General features: G+C 35.6%; 1 protein-coding gene across 1 annotated transcript; it reads left to right on the forward strand.

Annotated features, from left to right (window-relative positions):
* Window positions 1-6,432: 6,432 nt before the first annotated feature.
* LOC104157305 (tau-tubulin kinase 2-like) lies at window positions 6,433-16,550 on the forward strand (the record flags this gene model as incomplete). The annotated part of the gene is given in 8 exon segments (XM_009694591.1): window positions 6,433-6,498; window positions 7,087-7,179; window positions 8,190-8,315; window positions 11,260-11,417; window positions 12,975-13,191; window positions 14,572-14,783; window positions 15,954-16,039; window positions 16,042-16,550. Coding segments are annotated over 8 exon segments (1,467 nt in total), but the record flags the coding sequence as incomplete, so codon positions are not given.
* Window positions 16,551-25,987: the final 9,437 nt, after the last annotated feature.

Below are 25,987 nucleotides of genomic sequence, written 5' to 3' on the forward strand. Positions count from 1 at the left end.
TGCGCTCTGAATTTCGTAGTATTTTCAGCTTCATACTACACCCTGCCTTTCTGACCAGTACATAATTGCAGTTTCGGCACTAGGCATGTGCTTACTTGCCATCTAAAATGCATGCTGATTGACCAACCGATCGGTGTCTTTTAAGATGGATGAGAACCATTTTAACTGAATTTTAACTGTCTGCCTCTGTGTCAAGGTACTGATTTGTCTGTCTTTAATCAGCAAATTTCATTAAATTTGCAGGAACTAAAAGTCTTTGAGAGCTGTCCTATTTGTTTGAACTTAAAAGCTATTATAGGGGAAAGACAGATGGTTTGGTCCAGTAAAATTTGTTTCCTGGTGGAGATAGAAGCAAACCAAAATCAAACCAGAAACTTTAGTTTCTAATTCTTTCTGAGCTATGGACTTCATTCTCGGCTGAGTTATGAAAAAATTATTTTGAATACTTTAAAAGAAGTGTACATTATGTACACTAAAAGTTATGTACATTATGTACATTGAAAGTATACATTTTATGTACATTAGCTTGCTTGAGACCTTTCACTTCTCATCCTTAGTTAAAAATAAGTCTGCTACTGAAATACATCTATTACTGGATTGATGCAACACTTTTATATATGGTATTATCATTATAAATAATATGATATGTATAAAACAATTAAAAATGAAGGTCTCGGTTCTTCAGTCTGCTATGAGCACAAGACTTTCCATAATGCAGAACAACCGTAAAATTTTTACTTACGGGGATAAATAAAACAATATTCTGCTGTCTGGGGAAATTCTCTGCCAGAGCATTAGCTGGTTTACGTAGGTAGTCTTCCTCTTACGGTAATTTCTGCTTCAGCTCTTGGTATAAGAGGAAAAAGAAAGATTGCACAGGGCAAAGCAAACATACATGTGACAGATTTATCCTGTGTGATTTTTCACTGCAGTAAGTTCAGGTTTGTGACAGATACTTAGTAGGTTGTTGCCACCTCCAGCTCACCAGACTTTTTGTCTACTCATGAATCAGCTTTGGAATGATTGCCATTTTCAGCTAATGCATCACATTGGCGAAGTAAATACTCCAGATTGAAAACTGAGTGGCTCGGGAGCTGGTTTGTGTATCAAATATTGCTGTCTTAGAGTTGATGATGGTCTTTGTAGCACAGGCAGTTGGAGTTAAATTTTCATTTGTCACCACGTGTCTGTTAGAACTCACAATAGCAAAATTTAATTGTACTGTTAGATGTTAACTGTGCTTGTTACCCAGCTTCTGCTGGAACTAGGTAGCATAAGGTCAGGCAGCTGCAATCAATATTTGGAAATCACAACTTCTGTTTAGGTAGATCTGAGTCCAAATAATGTATCCTACTGACAACTGGTAGGAGATGGGTCAATGAAGAGTTCTAAGTGCAAGTACTCCGTTATTAATGTCTGATGTGTTTTTTATATAGAGCTAAAAGTATGGGTTTGAAGAGCTGATTATACAGTGAAAACTAATTGAGATGTATAATATATTGTAATGGCAATTGCATTTCAACTGCTTGATCTTTCCTTTCCTAGATAATCCCTGAATTTTTCATTTACCTTAAACCGGTACTAACACATGCTGGGCATTAAATTAGATTGCAAAGCCTCTGTCCACAGAAAAGGGGGAGATGGGAATGTGAATTGTTGAAGCCATTTGGTATGAAAAAAGATTCCAAAGAATTGGAACTGTGTATAGTTCTAATCCTGGAAATATATTTCCTGTTGGATAAGAGAACTAGGAAATTGACTTTTTAAAGGAAAAAAGATAAGAAAGGAACATTCTGCCTTTAAGAAAGGGAAATAGAGGTAATGTAGGTGGTTGCTGCTCTACCCACCTCACTATGTGCTTTAGAATTCAGTACTGTGAGAAGGTGAGGTTCACTGCTTGAGCTGGTTTGTCAAGCCAAAACTTAGGGACGCTTAAGGATTCTCAGTCATTGCCTGACTGATAGGGAAGACCCATGGTGTGTGTCCGATATAATGTAAAGAATCATTATTGTGTTGGGTTTTTTTTTTTCATGTTTATGATCTAGTTTCCATGACTTCAGTAAAAAGCTAACTTTTTGCTCTGCGTAACTTTTCCAACATTGCCCAGAGCAATAAACCCAGAGCATTTATCGAGAGATACTGAACTGAGCTAAGGAGCGTGATTTGCCTCCTCCACAGCCCATCCGAAGAAGAAACGGTTGTAGACAGGTTTGTAAGCATAGTGTCTCCAAGGAATTTGCAAACCTGTGTGCTTTGAGGAAATAGTTCGCTTTTCTAGGAACTTCTAATTTCCTGCATGTAGTTTATCTGAGACATTGTCATGTGTTTCCAGGGCAGGGCCACCTCCAAAGAAAACTGATGTTACATTAAAATGTACCTTTATGTGTAGAAAAATTCTTCATAGTCATTGGATCTGCTTCATATGCATGTATCTTCAAAACAATTAACTTATATTTGAAGAATTTAGTGATAGTAATCAAATCTGAGACAACTCTGACTTCCAGATTAGCTTGAGCTAATTATATTGGAAAAAAGCTTTCTAATGTAAACTGATCGAAACAAGTTACAGTTTTGTAGAAGATTTGCAAAGTATCTTTTGTGTCAAATGTAAGTATGGAAGAACTCTACCCTTCTTAGAAATTGCATCCCTTATTCTAATAAAGGAACTAAATCATGTCATCTATATGGCCATTACCACTAATTTACCTGGGATTTAAGGCAAAGTTTTGTAGCAATTCTTTTTCCTGCAGAAAGTATGACTCCAGGATCTAAGAACTCTCACCTAATTTCCCATTTGTTCCTGTGCCAATTTGAGAGTTGTCTATTTGAAAAGCTTTCTTACTCTATCTGAAGGAAAAATATGATAACAATAGTTGCCATAAATAAATAGAAATGAATGCAAGCTAAATAAAGCTGTTAAATATGGAAGAGCTGAAGAATGGAATCCCCTGTTGAGTGGGCTGTTAATGGATCCCTGCAACTGAGACAGCACCTGGATGTGGCGGTGCCCCCAGTCTATGACTGATACAAAAAAACCCACTAAATTTCAAATGAAAAAACAGGAGAATGTTGATTGTGGCATTTGTCATGGAAAGGAACATAGATGTAATCCATTTTTAATCAAGAGTGTCAGTGGAATTCACAGATGTATTCAAATGTAGGATTCACCATCTCTAATACAAATGCCCTTTACAGCTATATGCTCCAAAAATACCATAGATTCTGTTTGTTGTCTTAATAGGTCATGTGTAATGACTGAAAAACTGGAACTATTAAGTTTTTTTCTCAACTAGGAAATCTCTTTGGTTTAAGGAAGCTCAATTGCTATGGTAGCAGCTTTCTTAGATTAGGCATCTGGAAGACAATACTATAAACAATGTTTTTGAAAGGCTCCCCCCTTGCCCACCAAATTGGTGGCAGATGAGCTCAGGAAAAATTTGGAGGTGTCTAAAAACAAATTAACATGATCAGTAATAGAAGAGGGGGATTTTATTTGTAAAAATGCGGTGAACGATTCAGGAAGTTGCTATTATTGCCTATAATACTACATGAGCCCTTGTGAGATGCATAAAGAGCTCTGAAACAGTTTCAGAAGTTTTGCAAATGCTCAGAAGTCTATAAATTCTATTCTGAATTGGGCAAACTTGATTTGAGCTACTAGAGGCATGATTCATGTTGTTAGTGACACAATAGAATTAATTTATTGTTATTGTGTGACATTGTAATACCACTATTAGTGACCAGCTGCATTACTAGAAGGTATTTCATTGTGTCTTAAAATGTAGTAGAGTTACATATGCTCTTAATTCAGATTTATACAAGCTACACTTTAAAGCAAGAGATTATAAAAGGATTTAGATATCCTGGCTGGGGTAAAGAATTCAGAATTAATTTCATGATAAGTTAATATATAGAAAAAATACTAATGCTTGCTTTTTTTTCCCCCTCAGCCAGGTGATTCTCAGATAATTGAAATCATCTTAGGGCAAATAATTTCATAGGAATGTCTAAGGATGGCAGTGAGTTTAACATTCAAAAGCAGTTCAGTTGGTACGCAATGAAATTCCTCATACAGACTTTCCTCCCTCAGGACAGAACTGGAATAGATCAGATTGTTAGTTTTTGTAAACTGGATGGGATAATTTAGATTCCATATGCCATTTCTTACTCTTTCTTTATTTCCTTGTCAAGCAACTGTAATGTTTTTGTGATAGTTATCAAGTAGCAATTGAAGTTGTTACCCTAGGAATATAAGCTTCATTTCATCCTAGTTTTCACGTTTTTTCATTAGTCTCAGAAGAATGGAAATATTTAACTTAGTAAAACTGATTATAGTCCTTCCTTTTTAAACATTCAGACCAGAGGCTGAAGACAGTAAGCATTGGGTTTCATCTTCTGAAACTTTATGCTCTTGGGATTTACTGAATTTTTATTTCCATGTGTTTTAAATTAAGCTCTCTGTGTCCTTCTGAAGAAGTGCTATTCATCAAACTGCATCTTTTTGGAAATTTACCTGTGTTTTGATTGTCTTGGCAGCGATGCTATATTATTCTTAGTTGGATGGGTTGCCAATCTTCAGAACTACTAAGAAGATGACTTAAGTCTTTTTTTTGAAAAATTTAGTTTCTCCTGAAATTCAGCAGTTCCAAAGCATTTTGAGCTATTCTTTTTGTAATTACATGTTACTGTGAAATTTCTGCAGCTACCGTGTTATGCTTCATTTAAGGGTAATGTTAAGTATGGAATATGATATATTTACAAGATATAAGATAGTAATTCACTCTGTCCTGCCTGAACACAAAATGTGTTCCAAGCACCATTTAAACTTTATGATAACGTGCAAAGCCTAAGACTTATGGAATATCGTCTGAGAACCTGTTCATGTTAAGAACATCCTAAGAAATATTTTCCACCTTAACTAACACTGGTTCAGCTCTCATCGTACCACTCTGGCAAACATTGATTATATGGGCTGTTGAATCCTTTTTAAAGACGTTGCTGCATGATCCTGATGGATTTAATTGATGGGGTTACTGCCAGTAATGGCAGCTCCTGACGTACTTAAATGATAGCTCTCAGTGTAGCTTCTCTTGGTGGATAAGAGGAAATTATATCTATATATATATATATAGGTGGGAAGAGACTGGAGTGTTTTATCTTAATAGGGTAATAATTTTGTATTGTGGTTATCTTTCTCTGTATATCAAACCAGACTTTTCCATGTATTGTGCAAAATTTTTTAAAATCTTAAGAATTGTCATGAGTCTAGGGCAGGCAGACAGATCACCAGTACCCCTTTAAGTACAAGTCAGAGGTGATGAAGATAATTCAAGTTTCTCACATTCACTGTTAGAGGAAACAAGAAGCATTATTGATTGGGAAAATAAGACTCTGTAAAAGAAAGCAAATTTAGCAGTTCTGGCAGTTCTGTCTATACAGAATGATTAATTAAGGGGGTAGCATGGATTGGATATCTGTCTTAGGCAAAGTCATAACACCACGGTTTGATTTTTTTTTAAAAAAAAAAATTGTAAATATGTACTAATTATGACTTATCAGTTATATAAATCTTTTTGTAACATTTTATTTGAAGGAAAGAAGGATGGGAAAATATATTCTATGATTATAAAACACCAATTGACTTATGATCATACAGTATCTAGAGTGTCAAGGAGGAAATGCCGGTATTCAGAAACTAGAAGAGAAAGAAATGTTTTTAATTAATGCCTGCAGTGCAGCCCTTGGTATTTATTGCTCAGCCACAGGTTTGAGACTTGCCTGTGGCTTTCTCTGCTTTTGGAATTTCTCAAAAAATTGATTGGTTTACTAGTTAAGAAAATAATTTGTGAAAATGTTGCACTATTCAATAAATGGCTGATTGTCTGTTATACTACATAATATTGGTGTATTTTAGCAAAGTGGAAGAAATCATTATGGTTTAGATCCTGACAGAATTTAAAAACTCAAACTTCTAATAATTGAAACCAAGAAATAATTCCATTATTGGAGGAAAAAGAGGAATAGCACTGCCATGTAGCTTTTTTGAGGGACGAGGTAAACAGGAATTGATGCATGTGGAGAACAAAACCTGAAAACTTCTAATAATTGAAACCAAGAAATTATTCCATTATTGGAGGAAAAAGAGGAAGAGCTCTGCCATGTAGCTTTTTTGAGGAACGAGGTAAACAGGAATTGATGCATGTGGAGAACAAAACCTGACATAAATAGATGGTTTAGAGAACTATGACATATGTCATTTTGTGGTGCCTGCTTGGTTTTCCACTGAGAACTTGTAGAAACACAGTAAATTGGAATAAAACAAAAAGTCTCAAATTATATTTGTTGTGGTTCCATACTCACTTTGTAGATGCCAAGATAAGTAGTCAGAGGGTTTGTTTCTGACAATGAATATCTTTTTCTATTCTTTGACAGCCACGAGCTGTCGCTGGTTTTCGAGGAACAGTACGATATGCATCAATCAATGCTCATAGAAACAGAGTGAGTATCGCAATCTATATCATATCTATCTCATGTAGCTGAAAGCAGTCAGTAATGCAGTTGTTATTGATTTCCTTTTTTGTATTTTTATGTGTGTATTTATTATGTAGAAATTAATACTTACAAATTTTGGGAAAAGATAATATACTTTACAGTAGTCGTGGGTAAAAAAGTTCTTGTAGAAATAATAGTGGTTTTAATAGTTACCTTTGCTGTTCAATTGTATTGTAAGTTAATAAATTAAGAAGGTGAAGTTACATTTTATAAAATACATAATGTCCAGTATGTCATCTTAACATCATAAACTAAAGAAATCTGAATAAACAGCTCTTCCAGTATAGAAATTTGCAGTTATTTTAACACACTTCAACCTTTCTTTTGTCTCTTTTTATCTTCTATGGACATTTACTTGTATATTTGTACTTAAAATAGTTGCTGGATTTAATCATACGAACTTGTTTTGCAGTGTTGATTATATTAATTTTTTATATGTAATAATTTAAGTCTCCAGTGTAGTAAAGACTCTGTCTTCCCTTTTGTCTTATAGGTACTTGTAAGATGCATTAAAATAATATTTCTTTTTCACAGGAAATGGGCCGGCATGATGACCTCTGGTCCCTGTTCTACATGTTGGTGGAATTTGTGGCTGGGCAACTGCCTTGGAGAAAAATAAAAGATAAGGTAAACCTAGAAGTGAAACCAAAGAGCACGAAGGAGATTTACTTCTGGATTGCAAGTGAATGCTGTGATAAAAATTCCACTAAGAACCACTTGTTCATTAATTTTAATGTTACATTTCTAGTGTTTTCTAGTGTTAGTTCTCATTGCTAGTGTGATGATATAAAAAGCAGTCAAGTTTTACGAACTGTTCTAGTCAGGAATTGGATTGTGCATCTCGTTTGCAGATGTTTTAAAAAGCAAAAGTAAGTGTATATGTGCCACTTACTTAATTTTCCTGGTTTTGCTTGAGTACTTTTTTTATTTAATCTATCACACATTTAGAATTTCTTATCTATTTTGATTATTTGTTAAATGAGCGTTTCTTATTTGCTAGTGAACAAAAGTGACTCAGTCAATATGCTGTAGTGCCTTAAGTCATATATCATAGGTGAAGTATGCGAAGAAACAACATCTAATTAGCCTATTTTTACTTCTTTCAAATTCTTTTGAAATTAAATTGAAATAAAATTACTCTTTGATGTGGTTTATGCATTGGTAGATGACTGTGGTGTATGGGTAGTGTCTCTTTTTTGGCTTTGATTTACTCATCTTACACTAAAGAGGATTTACTAATCTTACACAATATACTGTGATGACCAAATATACACCAAAAAATGACTGAACTTCAGATGATGCAACAGGACATTTAAATATTAAAACCATAATTTTTAGAGGGGTTGGAGTGTCTAATGACAGTCCTTGATATCAGGGAGCATTCAAACACAGCAGAAAATTAAGTGGCTTTTCCTATTGAATTTGAAGTTTGTACATCATTTTGCATGTGTACTGAGGGCAATGACAGAATCTCTTATCTTGCTCTCTGATACAGAATGACCTTCCGCAGTACTATTCAGTATAACGTACTTATTCATCTTTCTGGCCAGTAGTGTATTGAATGGCTGTAAGATATGAAGTGAGTATGTTGTAGCAGAGAATGAAGGCAGGTTAATGTTTGTTCTGTTTACTCCTAGGAGCAAGTGGGCTCCATTAAAGAAAGATATGAGCACAGACTTATGTTGAAACATCTTCCTCAAGAATTCAACATCTTTCTGGATCACGTTTCTAATTTAGATTACTTTACAAAGCCTGATTACCAGGTAATCATTTTTACTATTTTGTCCTTCTGATTTTTAAATAGCAGAATTTTATGGGATTTCATCTTCAATTTCCTTTGATTTCATTGTATAATCTTGGTAGCGATTATGGATTGTGCCACCACAAAGTTATTTTAATGACCATCTAGTGCCATGGAAACTTTGCGGTTCAAAGATGCCATTTTTTTCCATTTAGGAAGAGTAAGGCCGTTAAGTTTCCAAAAACAATTGACAGTTGCATTGCAGTCAGTATTTTGTTAGGATTGGGCACTATCCTACTATCATGGCCTCTAGAGGGTGTGCCTTAAGTTAAATTGATCAGACTGTTTTCTCAGTGATAGTCATTCTGGCAGTTTTCCAAAAACTGGAGCTCAGCACCTGCGGTATATACAGCTAGAGCACAACATGCAGCCATGGTGGGTTTTTAGGGCTGAAGTCTTGCCTACAGAGATCACCAGAAAACTAGTCATTTTGCTTTGTTTAAGAGAGTATTGCCCGCTGTTATGGACAGCCTCAGCTCGGAGATAAAGTGATAGGTGCTGAGAGGGTATGCTGTGTGTGTCTTATTCACTCAGTGTTGACCCATGATTTAACAATAAATAAAACTCAAAGACAGAACTCTGTTCTATACCAGTTTGTGGAAAGCAGCAGAGGAATGCTCAGAAAAAGCAGAGAGGGAGAGACTGAGAGTTTTTTCAGTTTCACAAATTGTGGGAGAAGTTGAACTGATTTAACATCACACCATGACAAGTTGTCCCTGTGTGCCTTCCCTCTGGCTCTCAGAAACACACATTCCTGTCAGCTTCCCACTTGCCTTACCTGTCTGCCTCTGTGCAGTTGTTCAACTCCCTAACTCAGCAAAACCAGAAGGAATGGTTTTCTGCTGGTGTGCAAACTGAATTGGTTCAACTGAATAAATAAATAATTCTGACTAATTCTAGAATTGTAACTTTGATAAGAATGATTCCTGTGCTTTACTTGCTAAGATTAACAGAGAAATCAAGATATATAAGATTCAAAATAAGAACGGAAAATTGCAAGGGATAATTCATTTCCTGTTAGTAACTGTATTTCTCTAAATGTACTGGTATGTTCTTCTGCACATTTGCAAAAAAAAAAAATCACTTTTTGTGCAAAAATTTCAATGTAAAAAAAAAAATCTTATTACAAATACAGAAAATGTTCAGCATTCCTGAAAAATAAATACGTTGATTTTTTTTTTTCCTTTTCCATTACAAATTTCCATGGAATTTATCCTATAATTTACAATTAAGGAAAATTATTAAGAAAGTTTTGAGTGTTTTGTGTGCCTCGTTATAAAGATGACTTTTTTTTTCCCCCCTACGGTAAAAATTACTGATTGCAGAAATTTTGATGTTGCATGGAAAAACCTTGATTGTAGACTGGTAAATATGTTTTATTTACATTATATATCCTGAACAATAAAACATATACACAGGCACATTTTTGCAAAACCTTTTTCTGTGGTCTACTTGTATCTAACAAAGCACTCGAGGATTAACATGATACCAGGACAGAGTTTCTTCATGACAGAGACAGCCCAGTAAGTTACAGTCCTCTGGTTGGTAAAGGAATATTTGCAGTTGGGTAGCTGCAGCCTCAGCCTTCTGACACAGTCTTGCTCATGTTTTTTAGACCAGAGCAGGGTGGTTTTATTTAGGGCAGTGGGAAAGTGCTTTACTTTCCATGGTCATTTAAGCTTTGGTCTCTCTTAACTAGTTTGTTGCAGCAATGCTATTCATACTTACGATATGGATCATTCTTTGTTCGTTTTTACGGTTAGGCACTGAACAAGAATGTACATGGTCAAGATTCCTGCTTTGAAGAGTTTACGGTCTAAAAAGTTCATGACATAGGCCTAGAATCCACATTTGATTTGGCAATGTCAGATATGTTTATTTTATTCAGATATTTATGCATACATTGCCTCAGCCTCCTGTCATCATTAACCATTTGAGTTTGTGTTTGCATTATAGCAGAAATTGTAGAAAAGATTTAAAGGAGAATGACCTTAAAAATGACTGCAGAGAGACTGCGTAAGGTTTACAGGAGGAGGAGAACAAAAGAGAGTACATATGGGACAGTGAGTGAACTATAGCTTTGTGCACTTCAGTAGGATTTCAGAACTGACTGGGATAAATGGCACACCGAAGGTTCTTCAGAGTAAGGATAAGATGGATACACCACTTCATACAAGAAAAATGATCCAAACTTCACATCCTTTTTAAGTTGCTAAAGGGTATGTGTTTTTAGAGGAGGCCAGAGAAAAATTTTCAGCATCCTAGATTGGAAGACACAATGAAAACTAGAGTTTTAGCTTTTAGGAAAAAAAAAAGATTAATTTTAGAAATGTTACAGAGTAAGAGATAATGTGACATGGACACAGCCTTCCCACCAGTGACTAGAATGAGACAAAGTTTTTTCACAGGGAAAGGAAAGTAGATGCAATTTCTTTCTCTGTTGTGGACACAAATTGTTCCAGATGCTTTTTTATAGCATAAAATGAGGATGGAAAGCAAATCAGTATCCTTCCCTACATACTCCTTATTAATTTCCATGGTTTCTAACAGTGTTACTGAATATATTCTTTTATCTTGCTCTGCTGGAGAGACATTGGATGCTATTCTGCAGCAATGTAGTCATGCTTGTGTGTGTATGTGTGTGTGTGTCTTTCTGTCTTTTATGGAAGCCTATGGTGTATCTTTGCCTCTCTTTACTGATAAAAACACAGAATTTTGCATATCTTAACTTTGAAACCTTGGAAAATGAGAAATGGTTCATATAAAGAACTGCGTCCTTTTTTGGAAAATTGTTGTCAGCCAAAATCTTAAAGAAGAGACATGTTAAAATATTGCAGGAGGATATTTCTTAATTGCTTGATCTCTTAGCAAAAATTAAGCTTATTAACTTTTTTCTTAATTTTTAGCTTCTCATGTCTGTGTTTGACAACAGCATGAAAACGTTTGGGGTTATTGAAAGTGACCCTTTTGACTGGGAGAAGAGTGGAACTGATGGTTCTCTGACAACCACAACAACTTCAACCACACCTCAGTTACACACTCGTCTTACTCCGGCTGCAATTGGGTATGTATGCACATTGTGGTCACTTAAACAGCAGCCACAGAGTACCAAAGGGAAATTATCTCCATAATTCAGGATTTTTCTGCAGGATGTTAAATAAATAGAGGAATGGAGGCTTGGGAGCATTTGAAGTGTTTCCCTTTTTAGGGTTCCTGTTTATACTATCCTGAAAGATCAGTACTGCAGTCCTAAATTTATAGTAATTAAAAATAGTAGCTCAGGAAATTGCATGTAAATTTGCTAGTCCATCCTTTGCTAAACCATATTTTGTGAAACTAAATGATGCGTCCTGAGTTTAACTGCCTGAATATAAACCCATTGTTTTCTATAAACTTGGAATAAACTACTAGCTGCAATTTCCTTATAACTTTGAAAAATGTATAGCTCTTTATAGGAAATCTGGCAATAGATTTTAGTCGTGTTTAAAATAATATTTAATGTGGTCTTTGAGACCTTCTGCAATTAAGTAAGTTGGATGTGATGTGATGTTTAATAATATCCATACCCATCTCGGGATTGGAGAATATACGAAGTATTTATGGGTGAGAAGGAAGGAAGACCTGTTGCCTGTTCTAGACTTTGAGTAGATCAACTTTTTATCTAAGAGTCACGAGGGTTGTGACCTGGGAGTTTTGACAGTGTAGTGAGGCTGAAAAACGCCAGAATTTCATGAAAAATGTATTAAATTCCCAGTATTTCAAGGTAATTTAGGAAAAAAAAAAAGGTATTAAAATAAATGTCAGGCAAGACATTCACTGGTATTAATATTACATAGGTGTACAATGTGCACTATTGAACACACTAAAGTTGACAAGGGCTTTGCATATCATTCAGTCCCATTATCACACTAGCATCACACTGGCATTATTGGTAGTCTTGGCTGCAGTTAACAATTTTGGTGACTATAAAGGAATGACTTTTAGTTGACCTTCTGACCAATCACTTTTTAGGAATAGCATTGCTTCAGTTTTAGATACTGAGCTAAGCCTTAGCCCTATTAAGGCCCAAGTCGATAGGACTACAGAACTTTAATTAAAATGTAATGTCTTATTAGCATTAGGTTTATGTTTTGATTATCAATAATTGGACCAAAATAGCACTTTGATAAGAACAGTGATTAAAATTGCATTTAGTTTGCAGAGTGATCTTTCTTCCTCACGCAGTATGTTTTGTTATTCTGCCAAATTCTGGGGAAAAGGAAACTATATTGTGAAAGTTGCCATTAACTTTTTTTGAATAGAAGAATATGTGTAGAAGTGTCAGGAGTGACGTTGAGCCCGGACATGATCTCTAAGAAATTTTCTCAGAAGTTACTTTGAAAACATTAAAAAACCCTACTTTTAGGTGATTGTTTTTTGATTTACACCTTTTGTTATGTGCCTAAATTAAAGAAACGTAAATTGTGAAAACCAAGAAGTAGGATTTTTTTGTATTAATTAATTTACAAGATTTAGTTTTCTACAGAAGCAGGCTTTTGCTTGTAATTTTTTGTTTGTTTTTTCTCAAAGACTTTTACCTTTCTGATTTTTTTTTTTTAATTTTTTAAAACTACTTTTGTAGAATTGCCAATGCCACTCCTATCCCAGGAGATTTGCTGCGAGAAAACACAGATGAAGTGTTTCCTGATGAGCAGCTCAGTGATGGAGAGAATGGTATTCCAGTTGGTGTGTCACCAGAGAAACTACCTGGATCCCCCGGGCATCATCGTCCTCAGGAAAAAGATGTTTGGGAAGAAATGGATGAAAACAGAAACAAAATAAAACTAGGGATCTGTAAGGTACTTGCAAATCTGCATTCTGAAGACCATCTTTGAACAGTTTCCTGTCCTCATAGTGCACATAACTAATAATGCAGTCTTAGTAATATTGATTATCCAGAATGATCTAAGAAAACAAAATTTATGGTAGAGTTAACACATTTTATTAGAGTGATTTATCTGCTTGTTCCAGTATAAAAGCTTTTTTGGGCCTTGTGTTTCTTTATCAGGTCTTTATCATGAATAGCAGATTGCTGATAACTTGAGACCCGTTGTAGTTTATTCATATTCATGTTCTTCAGACATGTGTTTGATTCTTGCTTACTGAATGAAACCAAAACAAATTTCCTGCATCTTGCATGTGTGGAAGTTGGATACTGAATATACAAAAACAGGTTTAATGTTATTTTTCAGTTGACAGATTGGCAGTGTGATTGGCAGTATCCATTTAATTCACTTGGTGTTTTTTGTCTCCGTAAGATATGATAGCATTCTACCGATCCCAAGAGGTTCATGGGCTAGTCTGTAGAAGACAATGCTGCCTAATTTCGAAAAGTAGTCTCTGAGAAGTGGTTCCTGTCCCCCTTGCTCACAATGACAACATTTCATACTCAGATGGAAGTAGCCCTGTTTCTTGATATCAAAATGTTTTGAATACGAAGAGGGATCTGGTACTGAAATGTTCTTTAGCTAGGAGCGCTGTCCAGTTTTGAGGCTGTTACTTCTTGTTTACTGGAAAAAAATGTATTGTGGGAAAGAATAAGGCATGGTGCCTATTTTCAAATATGCTTATTTGTTTGTCTTTTACCAAGGAATGAGAAAAGGAGATTGTTCTGGTTTATTTCTATTAGTTATACCTGTTGAAACTAAGGATGATCATAATTTCCCATCTCTAAATCATGTCATTATTATACAAGATGGAATGTGGTTGGACTAAAACATAGTTCTGAGTTACAGAAATATCTAGTAGATGTAGTGTATAACAGTGTCATATGCTCCAGAGAATCATAAAGACAGCTTGGAAGCTAACTTCTCTTTAATAACAGTACTTGACTGTAAAGCAGACTGAAGATGCTGCCAAGTGCTGGGTTTCAGGCTATTATTAAGGAAAATTTCAGAGATGGGTGTGAAATATCAGAGTAAATTTAAGTGTGTTACTGAGGTTTTGAGACTCTTGTTCTCATACCTACCCAGAACTAGGATATTACTAGTATTTTGTCTGTTGTAGGTGTGTGCTGAAGAGCATACCTAAACTACCTTAACTATGGCATGAACTTAAGGACTGTTCCAAATAGAAATTGGCTTATCACAGACTGAAAACCTGCATGGTATTCACCATGTAGTACCTTATCTTCTTCTGTTTTGCCGCTCCTTGTGAGTGACACTTTATTTTTTGCACAGGCTGCCACAGAGGAAGAAAACAGCCATGGGCCAGTGAATGGAATGCTTAATGCACCGAGTCTCGGTTCTCCAATTCGTGTTCGCTCAGAGACCACCCAGCTAGACAGAGATGTCCCACTGGTGCGAAAGTTACGTTCAATTCACAGCTTTGAACTGGAGAAGCGTTTGACGTTGGAGTCAAAGCCAGACACTGATAAATTTCTTGAGACCTGGTAAAGAAATTGTTTTATTTTTATGCTTAGATCTGTTCAGGATATGTAGTTAAGATACTATCATCTTTCCTCTACTGTGTGAAAACCAGGAATGGAGTTGCTGAGTTATGCTTACGCAAGCAACAGCAAACTATTTGCTCTGTTCAAAATATTGCGTGGTTAATGGATTTCACCACTTGGCAGCTTCTTTAAAGAAAGATTAGTGCTAGTATACAGTTCAAGTCAGAATTCCACACTGGAGAATTTTTTATTTCAAGACTTAGTGGCGTAACCCTGATGTTTATTACCTTTTTCTTCAGTGGGATACTCTTGACAGTCAGTACAACTTATCCTAAATAAGAATGACGACATCAGGTGCTCAATAGAGGTAATGTGGGATTAGATTATATGACATGAGAAGGACCGTTTACAAGAAGTGGAGTTATGAAGTAAAGTGAGAAATCTACCTGCATGCAGCAGGTTTAGTTATGCCCAAAGGTGTTGCACCAACATAAATAAAGCTTGACAGAGGTCTTAAAATGGAATTTGAAGGTAGAGAAGAGACAGGTATATGAGAACAGATTCAATCACTTTGCCTATAAAATCAATCAATTTGCCTAGAAACAAGGGGAGAAGGACACAGTGAAATCTGACTGAAAGGCAGAGGCTGAGTGGGGACAGTAGAAGACAGCTGAGATGCTGACAGTGGCAAAATCCTTCTAAATACATCGTAGTGGGGTTAGGAATTAGAGTTTGTTTGATGAAGCAAGTTATGCAAAGCATAAATAAGGAATCACTCAAAACAATCAACATTCTTCTTGAAAGCATCTGCTAACTGCTGCTGGAGACATCTGATTCTTCTGTTCTGCTTTGAGTCTCTGCAGTACAGTGACTTCACCATTGAGTTTGTATCCACTCTCTATTCTCCCTTCTGGTAACTGCATTTACAATGCAATATGATACATTACAATTACACTTAACATATGTGCAAATTTCCAAGACCATCAGCCCGTTTTTACTTGACATCAGTGTTATTTGTCTCAAAATATGGATCTTTCTACCATTGTAGATTGTTCTAAAATATGAAAACAAATTTTTATATATAGTTTTCCTCTACTGAAAATACTCAAATGTAGCTTATATTATTTAAGTAATTCTTAACTAATTCAGATATTAACTTCTTTTCTTAAGTTTGGAGAAGATGCAGAAAGACTTGAATGCTGCAGCAGAGACTCCTGTTGCTGCTGTTCCTCCTCTTTCTCAGAAAACACCCATTCCAAGACTGCCCGCATGGACCATGTTTGGCATTATGATGAAGAATATCTTCCAGACGCTTCAAAGCCTGTGTCAGCTAGTTCTCCAGAACATGTTGATGGTGTTATTAGCAATGGATTTGTAGCTGTCAACTTAAACTCCTGCAGGCAGGAGGTTGATTCTAAGGAATGGGTGATAATAGATAAGGAACGGGACTTGCAGGACTTCAGGACAAAAGAGGTTTTAGGGCACAAAACGACTGGAAGTCCCTCAGATGAAGAGCCGGAGGTACTACAGGTTCTAGAGGAGTCCCCTCCAGAAGAGCAGCCCAGACAGGGTGGTTGGGCAGGAAACAGTGTCCATGCCAAGAACCAAACCTCAGGGGTGGAGTTTGTTCTAGCCATGGAATGTCATCCTGCTGCTTCTGAACAGCTTACAGATAAACTGGAACTTCTGTCCGGAGCTGCTGGACAGCTTCTTGCAGCCACCCCTACAAGTCCTATGGAAGCTCAAGCAGAAGGAGCACTCACTCCGGTAAGAGAAATGGTAACTGTTTTATTGAACCTCTCTTTGTTCAGAATTATATGAGGAGATAGTAACAGAAAAGATGGTAACTAAAATACAACAGCGTAGCAGAAATTCCTAGTTTCATCAGATATGGCACTTGATTCTTGAGGAATGATCTTCTGTGTCCTGTTATGAGTGTTTACATTCTCCCATGGAAGTGGCTATTAGTTCTGCAGGTACGATCCACAGAACTGGCATCAACAAAAAAATTAAAATAATATTATATGTGTGTATATATATATACACACACACACATATATAAAGCTCTTTATGCAGTGATTCCTAATTAGTGATACACATGCAAATATATATTTATTATGTTTGCAGTATGTAAACATAAAAATGCAACGAATATGTAAAATACTGTGCTACAATGTTTCACGTGTTTCAGAAAAATCCTAAATGGCTGAAATTAAAGAAACGGAGTTACTTGCTCTCACCATCCTTGATGTAGTGTTTTCTTTCGGAATTCTCTTTGTTTCTTCCTGTTTCTTCTCAAATTTCCAATGGTTCTTATACAAACAACTGTTGGCTTTTACAAATTGTTGCTACTTCTTACTTCCAAGATAATTTTGCAACTACTGCCTTGCTCCCAGACTTTTCATTAAGACAGACTGCTTTGCTTCCATTGCATCCTCTTCTTTTTGTGTTTCTCCACCTTTTCTAAAGAATTCTCATTTGCACAGTTTTTGAACAATTATGTTTTTTCTCCTCTGTCACTGATTCTAAACAAAGACTTCTTTGGCTTTACTTAAGGAGGACGTGAGATTAATGGTTGATTGGGAATCAGCTCCTGGTTTTATTTCTCCCCTTTTCTCAGTAGATACTGTGTCATCTGTGATATAAAGGGCAATTCTTTCAAGCTCCTTTGAGCCAAGAAACCTGGCTATACTTCTCCTTCACTTATCACCACTTTTTGTGGAGGTTACAGCCAGCTCATTAGAAAAAGAACCTGGTCACCAACCAGTCATTATAAGGTGTGGAATATCCTTTATGGTGAAAACGAACCACTGAATGTAATTAACTATAGCTGTACAGTAAAATTTCAAATACACCTAGGTTCTCATGAAAAATGCAAGATTGTATCTTTCATACATAATTATATTTAGATATCATACTTTGTGAATTATGTAGTTTGTAGATTTGATTTCACGTGATTCAAAATACAGAACTGTGTTAAACAACAGATTTTTGAGATTTAAGTTGAAATATTAGTTGCATGAAAGAGTTTCTGATGGGTTAGAAACTTGTAAAGGTGAAAAATTAATTTAAATTGTTCAGTTGTTTTCAGTTGTTTGATTTTTGTATTTTAATATTAGCTTTAGTAAAACAGACAAGAAAGAGCAAGACTTAGTCCTGTACAAAATACTAATTATCAAGTGGTTTTATTTCAAAAACCATTAAAAAACAGCTTGCAATTTCGTATGCAAAGGCACTATCCCAGTTCATAAAAACTTGGCTCTTTTGGGGAAAATAGCTATTTTACTTAAAACTGAATATAGAATTTATATAAATATCATGTACTACAGTGCAAATAATGGACAATATACTTATCTGGAAAGGAAGACGCTTCTGAGTATGGGAGCAGAAAGTTATAAATGAAGTAAATTAATTATAAGATGTATTGGAAGAAATACTGGTTAAAGTAGACACTGGGGTGAGATTATATTTTAATTTGGCTTTGGAAGCAGGTAAAGGATATTTGTCATGACCTCAAAAATGGGGGAAATTAATATGGTTTATATTATCCTGGAAGGGCAAGTAGTGCTGTAAGGGCAGGATGAATGGCAGGAAGGAACTTGCTGTTTTGAAGGTGAATCATGTGGAATTGAAAATATAAACTGAACTGGGAATGAAGAAAATAGAAATTATTCGGCTGATTTAGAAACTGGGACCAGAGTGTGTCTATGCAGTGTGTCTATTCCAACTGTGATGGCAATTTGTGGTAGTCTTCTGTCTACTTTATTAGTCCTTGAAAGCCAAAAAAAAGCCCAGGAGGATATTTGGGGGTGAGTTGTTCTTTCTGTCCTTCATTGGTGGTATTCCACTTCTTAAAAGATACTTAAGTATTCCTTGAAGTGGTTACTGGAACTTAGCTGTTCTAACAGGTAAGTGTCCTAGTCACTTCACAGGGAGACAGCATATATATGCCTCTTCATCCAGTAGTTCTCTCTATTCCAGAGTCCTGGTGACCTTAGGGAGCTGTTTGGTAGAGTCCTTTTCCTTCTTCCTCAAAGCATTTACCCACCTGAAACTGTGCTTTGAATGTGATCCTTGTTTGTGGATCAGATGTTCTTGGTCTTTGTTAATTTTATCTAGGTAGCATGTTCCTGACAATACAAATAATGAGCAAAGGGTCGTATTTTACTTCTCTGCTGATTTAATCATATTGCACCAGTTACTAAGAGCAGGCTTGGATCCAAGGATGTAAGTCTAGGACCATAAATCAAATTATATAAGTGTTACTAAAAGGGGTTAAAAACAGATGTTGAAATGATAGTGGTATAATAGCTTAATATAGTTTCTGAAACAGTTTACTCATTTCAAATGGCTTGAAACTCTGGGACATGTCAGCATTTGTGGTTATCGTGCTTATGAATATACCTCCCGTATGGATTTCTGATGACCTGCTTCATTATCACTTAGGAGAAAGTATGATGAATTATGTTCTTTGAGTTTATTCTGATAGTAATATGCAAGCAATTACTTCAATGGTGAATGAATAAAATAATTTTCCTGGTTTGTGTATTTTTTTATTTTTCATTTTTACTTTGATGATTCTTCTTTATTCTTTCTTTCCTTCTTTCTTTCAGGGCTTTATTGCTCACTATTTAAGTAGTAAGTGATAGCAATGATGTTTCTGTATGAGAAACTAAAAGTTCATATGCTCACCCATAGTTTTATCTTCTCCTGAAGGAAAGAAAGTGCTGGTTTGTAGCCCTTTCATTTATAGCTAAATGTTCTTCCTGAAATTGTGTGTGTACATGGACTTCCTGTAATTGATGATAATGTCACTTCTTACCTGTTTCACACAGCATCAGCATTCTAATAAGAATGTAAAGTTGTAGCAGTTCACGAATGAAACCTGAACTCAAAAAATAAGAGAGAAAAATGTGTAAGTTATTGGCTTGGGGATAAGCAAGTTTCAGGCATAAAAAAATCACAGCAAATTATGCTATCTATTATGAAAAAATCCTGCAGGTATAAGAACTAATTTTAATGTTATCAGTCGTGATTTTCCAATTGCAAGACAGATTCTGTGTGCTACCATCAAATAGCAGTTTGACCTGGCTCAGTCATGGGCACATGGTCACATTTCTGTTGAACTGTTCAGGGCATGCTAGAGTATATAGGCTAACTTTATGCTCTCATAATGACTTTATGTTGACTTTGGCTGCAGGAGCACAGACAATACCTGATTTGCTGTAATATCTGCTGGTATGAAGTTAATCTCTCAAAAGAATTTGAATTGACTAATGGTGAATTCATACATGAGCAGCGCTTTGCATCATACAGCTCTAGTTTTCTCTTCCTTGATCTAGTACTAACAGCCTAAAGCTGGCCTTGCTGTGTTGTTGAACCATGGCCTCATTAATTTACTGTGTTTGTATTGAATTGCAGTGAATTCCATATAGTGTGTGCACAAAACTTTGCAACATATATTTGTCAAGCAGATATTTCAGCAAAGAAATAATAATGGAGTTGAAGTAATTGAATATGTAACAGCTGATTCCATTTTCATCTTCAGTTTAAATTAAACAACAGTTTGGTGTAGTCATACTTGGTTGACAACCTAATCTCATATTATATATGCATGGTTATAGAAGAGGTTTGACTGTGTGAATCTATTTATTTTTGTTATTTAGAAATATTGCTGAAATTAGCATTTTGTACATTGAGGTACTGTTACGTTTTATCACAAACCTGCTCTTAGATTTTTATTTTTTTTTAATTTCTGAGTTCTAAGGTGTTTAATTTTCAGGTACCTTCTATCCTCAGTTGCTGCTTTTATGAGACACTGGAAATACTTTTTTTTTCCCAGTTGAGAAACAGGTATGCATTATGGGAACTGAAGCTTTAGGATTGACACAATTGAAAATAGCTTTTCCTTGGAAAGTGAAATCGTGATAGGTATTCTCTGTTTCCAAGGAATATGGGTTAGAATTGCAAATACCATGGTAGGAAACAGAAAATCACCTTCATGAAGCTTGCAAAAGGTTTCGATATCTCTACTCTTCATGATTTTGTCTAAATGTACTTGGAGCAAAGAATTGCAAACTGTATATGGCAATCTCTTATACAGGTATTTAGATGTGTTACCATCAGATATTTATTCAGCACTGGAAAAGGTCTTGCAAAGAGTCAGTTGATTTCAGAGTTGTATGTTAAAGCTATAGGTTTATTAGAATCATCAATAACCAATTTGAAAATGTACTTTCTTTAAAATTACTAGTTTGGAACACTGACTTTACAGTTCCTGTTCTTTTTTTTTTTTTTTTCCTAAATACTTGAGTGATGTAGTTCAAGATGAAGCATTTGTTCATGGATTCTCCAGGCCAGTGTATCCTTCTAGTTTAATTCCATGTTTGGGAAATTTCATCAAAATTGTTTAGTACTAATCTTACTGATTCATCCTGTCAGCTACAGTTCTTTAAATATGTGTTGCTATAGCCATAGTTCTATAGTAACATTTGTAAAGCCTGCAATGGGTATATATGCTAAAAATATAGTCATCTCAGAAAACAATGTTGTTGCATGGATGTGCTAGGCATTTGCAAGGACCAGTCAACAGTCAACTACTTTGTGTACGCAATGTCCTTGGAACAGACTGTATCAGTTTATTAAATTTGCCCTAGATTGTGAGTGAGTGACTGACTGAAGGTATGGGCCAGCTAAAGAAAGGATGCTTACTTTTGATTTTGATACTGGATTTTTAAAAATTGATGGAAAACGTTAAGATTAGACTTAAGATACCTCTTAAATTATCAGCTTTTGGCCTGTGAGGGAGTTGTGAATATGGTCTTCTAAGAAAATGCATATAGGCGAGACATAAACAAGAATTTTTAAAATACTGATTTTTAAATCTTATTTTCTTCCTCGCCATGTTGTTCTCACAGCTCAACTCATCCCATATGCTGCATTTCTCCACTCCAAGAATTTCAAGTCCCATCCTCCGCACCATGAGCCCTATAGCCTATCTATCCATCCACTCGGACCCTCTGAAAGAGGCTGGTTTACCAAGGAGTCAATCAGCTGAGAGCCACTCCTCTTCCTCCCGCTCAACTGGTCGTAGGCAGCTTCCTGTCATTCCCTGTGGCAACAAGTTCCCCCCTGTCATTCGCATCTCAAAAGCACAACTTCAGCAGGTGAATAAGCCTTGTCTTCATAAAAGTGACTGCATTGTAGCAGTCATCTGCAAAGTTTAACATTTTCAGTTGCTCTGCATGGTCTGTAGTAGGCATATGATAGTCATACTGCTATACACAACATCCTAAAAAATTTTGAAAGATGAAGTTAGGGAATAAGAATGGATCTTGTTCAGGAATAGAGTCACAAATACTCTATGAGGAAGATATATTTCCCACTTAGAAGAGGTAAAATTAGTGAGAGGAATATTTAAAGAGCTGTTATTCAGGTTATGATCTGGAGCATGAAACATCTCTGGATGTTCTGGAAGATAGATTCCCTTCCTCAGAGGGATTTTCTCTTGAAAAAGGTAGGATTATAAAATCTAGAGAGCAGATTTTTGCTTCTTTCAAAACTAAGATTAAAATCTCTCTTTTTTGATTTGTTCTTATAATGAGTACCAGGTGGATTTTGAATTGGGAACACATATTAAAATTCGGACTCCCTTCAAATATTTTAATGTGAGAAAAAAGGATCTAGAGATAGTCAAATTGCTGCTTTGGGAATGAAGAAACAATGAATTGTTCCACTGCTTGCAGTATACAAAGCAAAGATGGCAATTATCAGGGGTCATAGCTAATGGAAAATGTCACTAGAGAAAGGGGACTTTTCATAGTTTTGTATTCCCAGTTTCATTTCAATATGAAAAAGATGAATGCTTAGAATCATAATTGAAGTTAACTAATTTGTGTATTAGTCACAAAAATATTGAGATTCGCTAAACAGCATGAGCTTGCATTGACTGGTAAAGCAGCATGACATAGCATTAATGCATAAGACCATAACTTATCATCATTTTACCATTAATATTTCATTTGGATTATATTTTGTGTTGCCTTTTATTTCCAATGTATTTTTCAGTATAAATATTTCCATGTGAAAGACCTTTTTTTTTTTCCCCCCTTCAGTGAAGCATGCACAGGAGTATTGATATTAAAAGTAATCCATCAACATTAGCTTCTTTCAAACTTCCATAGGATCAGTGGTGAGTGATAACAAGGCAAAAAAAGTAGCTAGTGCACTTCTGTCCACATTTTGTCTGTTAACTCAAAAAGCAGTGTTTTTTTTCCTGCAACTGCTGGCTGCTTTTATCTGAATATCCAAAACCAGTTCTGCCCTCAATGTACAGAAATGGACAAACCGTGGCTTCCAGATGTTCATTATTGTGAACTTGATGGGGTACCAAAATACCACATTCTTCATGATGACTAGGTAAAAGGACTTAGGAGAAATTAACTCATTAAAAGTTAATCTTCAGGATTTTTCAGGATTACTTTGTATCCCAGGATGCAAAATAACCTGTTTTTTTTTTTGCCTGTATATCTATAATTTAAATTTTTCAATCAGTATATATTGCAGATATAATTACCAAACTGCTCACAATACTCAAAGCAGGTTGGCACAGACAGTCTTCTCTGGCTTCCTTAGTACCCCAAAAATAGAGAGAGCTGCAATATTAATAGGGGCTGCAAAGTGATATACTTTCTTGTCATGTGAAAAAGAATTGGTATTGTGCCAGGTGCTGCTACTGAGGGGAGTGAGGATTATATGTAGCATTCTCAGCCTCTTCTTTTTACCTGGTAAGTCCATGACTGCTGTGTTCCTTTTCAAGCTGTGATTTTGAGAGTCCTGACTCTGTTGAAAATTTAACTTCCAGTTTTTCATTTGCTATGGAAACTACAAGAACGTGATTCTTTAGTTCATTCCAACAATGAAGGCCTCGTATACTTTATGGCTCACTGAAGAACTGAAATACTTTTGCAAGTCCTTCTCTTTTCTACAGTGCTGTAATGTTAGGTACTTAGCAAGCTAGAAGTTCCAGCAACATGAAAGATGAATATGCGTGTTAATAACCTAAGCTTTTCTCCAGTTAAATATTAAAAAGAATTTTAATGTTGTTCTATATAAATATTTGGTACTGAATATATTTTCATGTATTTCCTACTGTTTGCAATTTGGTTCAGCATTTGTAACTAATGAATTGAAGAGGTCAGGGATCTATGCTGTTGAATTTAGTTTCACGTATTGAAAAATAAAAAAATTATACATTTGTTCCTGAAATCAAGCAAAGGGATTTTCTTTCCCGATTGCTGATGAGTGAGGGTTCAGGAACTGTAAGCCACCTTCCTCTAGTTTGACATCAGATAGAAGAGGTCATGAAATTTCTGTATATTCTTTGCTCACTCTCTGCAGAGAGGGTATAGGATGTAGGTCTACCTTTATTTGTTCAATAGAGAACTCTTCTGTTGCCATACATACATTATGGAAGAGAATTGGAGTATTTTGCTTCAGCTCTCCTTAGTTATTCAACTTGCAAGAAAGAGTCTGGTAGCGTTAAAGCTAACAAAAACCAGAATGAATTCTTTGACTAATTGAATCTGAAGAGTGGGGCTAGAGTGCTATTATCATCCTTTTCCTCTATAGCATGGTCAAATTGTACAGCAAATCCTCTTGAAACATAACCTTTGTCTTTCTGTGAATTTTTCAATCAGATAAGTTCTCTGAACTCTGATCATTAGAGGACTGCATAGAGTGTTGTGTGAGGTCAATGGACAAGGTGATGTGAGTGCAGCAACTACTGACCAGGCCTGTGTATGAAGAGATTACTTAGGTAGACATTGTGCTAAATGTGTAACTGTGTCTTGAGAAACAATCAAAATCAGTGACCTCAGATTTTGATCTACATGGTTTCTCAGCTCTAGTTCTTCAATAAGATAGTGAACACCTCTTCTAGCCAGGGCAGCCATCTAGAATACTTCTGAACTGGCTGCTATATAATCAGATTCAGCCTTTAACAGAGGTGGATTCCAGTTTTGTGTGTCATTCTGGCTTATTTTAATTTGTCGATGTGCTTAATGAGACATGTACGAGGGAGCTAATTTTAATTTAATGATTTTGTTGTTGTTCATTGTGTTAAGGAAGGATAATCTGGGTCCCTCAGGTTAAGCAATTGGGAATTAGTTGATACTTATACAAATATTTTCTCTTGTGCCTTAATTTTCTCAAATTTCTACCTTACTGGAACATTTTAAAAATTATTTTGTAGTTATATAGTTATATTATTAGTTAGAAAATGCTATGAAATCTTCCCACACAAGATGCTACGGAAATGCAAACCATCATATTCATATTCATGTCCAAGATGAGAAATAATATACTGATCTGAGTTGAAAAATTTAATTTTTAAGCATCTCACTGGAATACAGAGACCTATGGAAGAGGGTAAGACTTCTTGACATGTTCAAGGGGTATTTAGAGAAAGATGCATATCCCTTACAATTGTTATTTTATTTTGAATGTTTTAGATTTATGAGCCAGGAGTGCACATAAATGTTGTAAATTTTGCCATTTTTTATGAACTAACTTTGGCAGGTTTCACTAGTGTGCAATAGCAAGAGATTAACATTTACATTGGTTTTCACATTTAACAATCCCTTTTAAAACCACAAATAAACAAACATAACCCCAAAGATGCTCCTTTCTTGTTACAGTGTTCTTTTAAATTATTTTTAATTTGTCAGTGGCATTAACTTGAAGTTGTCATGTGCATTAGGATTGCCTTAGACCTCAGCTAGTTAAAACTCTGATTTAGCATTGTACCTATCCACTAAAAATGTCAGGAATGGAATATTTGTCCAAAATCCTCTTCATGGTTTCAGTTTCAAGACATGGTACATTATCCAATAGGTGTGTCCTGGAAGAAAAAGCTTTTCTCTCTTCAGCAAGGCTGGGTTTTTTACTGCTGCCATAGTTAAAGTTGGCTGGAGCAAAAAGGGTTCTATTTTCAGGGTTTACAGGATTGTTATGCCCTTCTGTTCCCTATCCTGATGGAAACCATATCGAGTCAGCATGAGGTTTAAGTTAGGTTTTTCCCAAGAAGCTGCTAATACCGTTTACAACATTGGGTTTAATCAAGGCAGAAATTTCAAGGAGTTAGTGCATCTCACAGCTACTGGAGCTGTTTCATACACAGTAGATTTGATTTTGCTATGTAGGGA

Source organism: Cariama cristata, unplaced genomic scaffold (assembly GCF_000690535.1).
Source record: "Cariama cristata isolate BGI_N322 unplaced genomic scaffold, ASM69053v1 scaffold10312, whole genome shotgun sequence".
Lineage (NCBI taxonomy): Eukaryota > Metazoa > Chordata > Aves > Cariamiformes > Cariamidae > Cariama > Cariama cristata.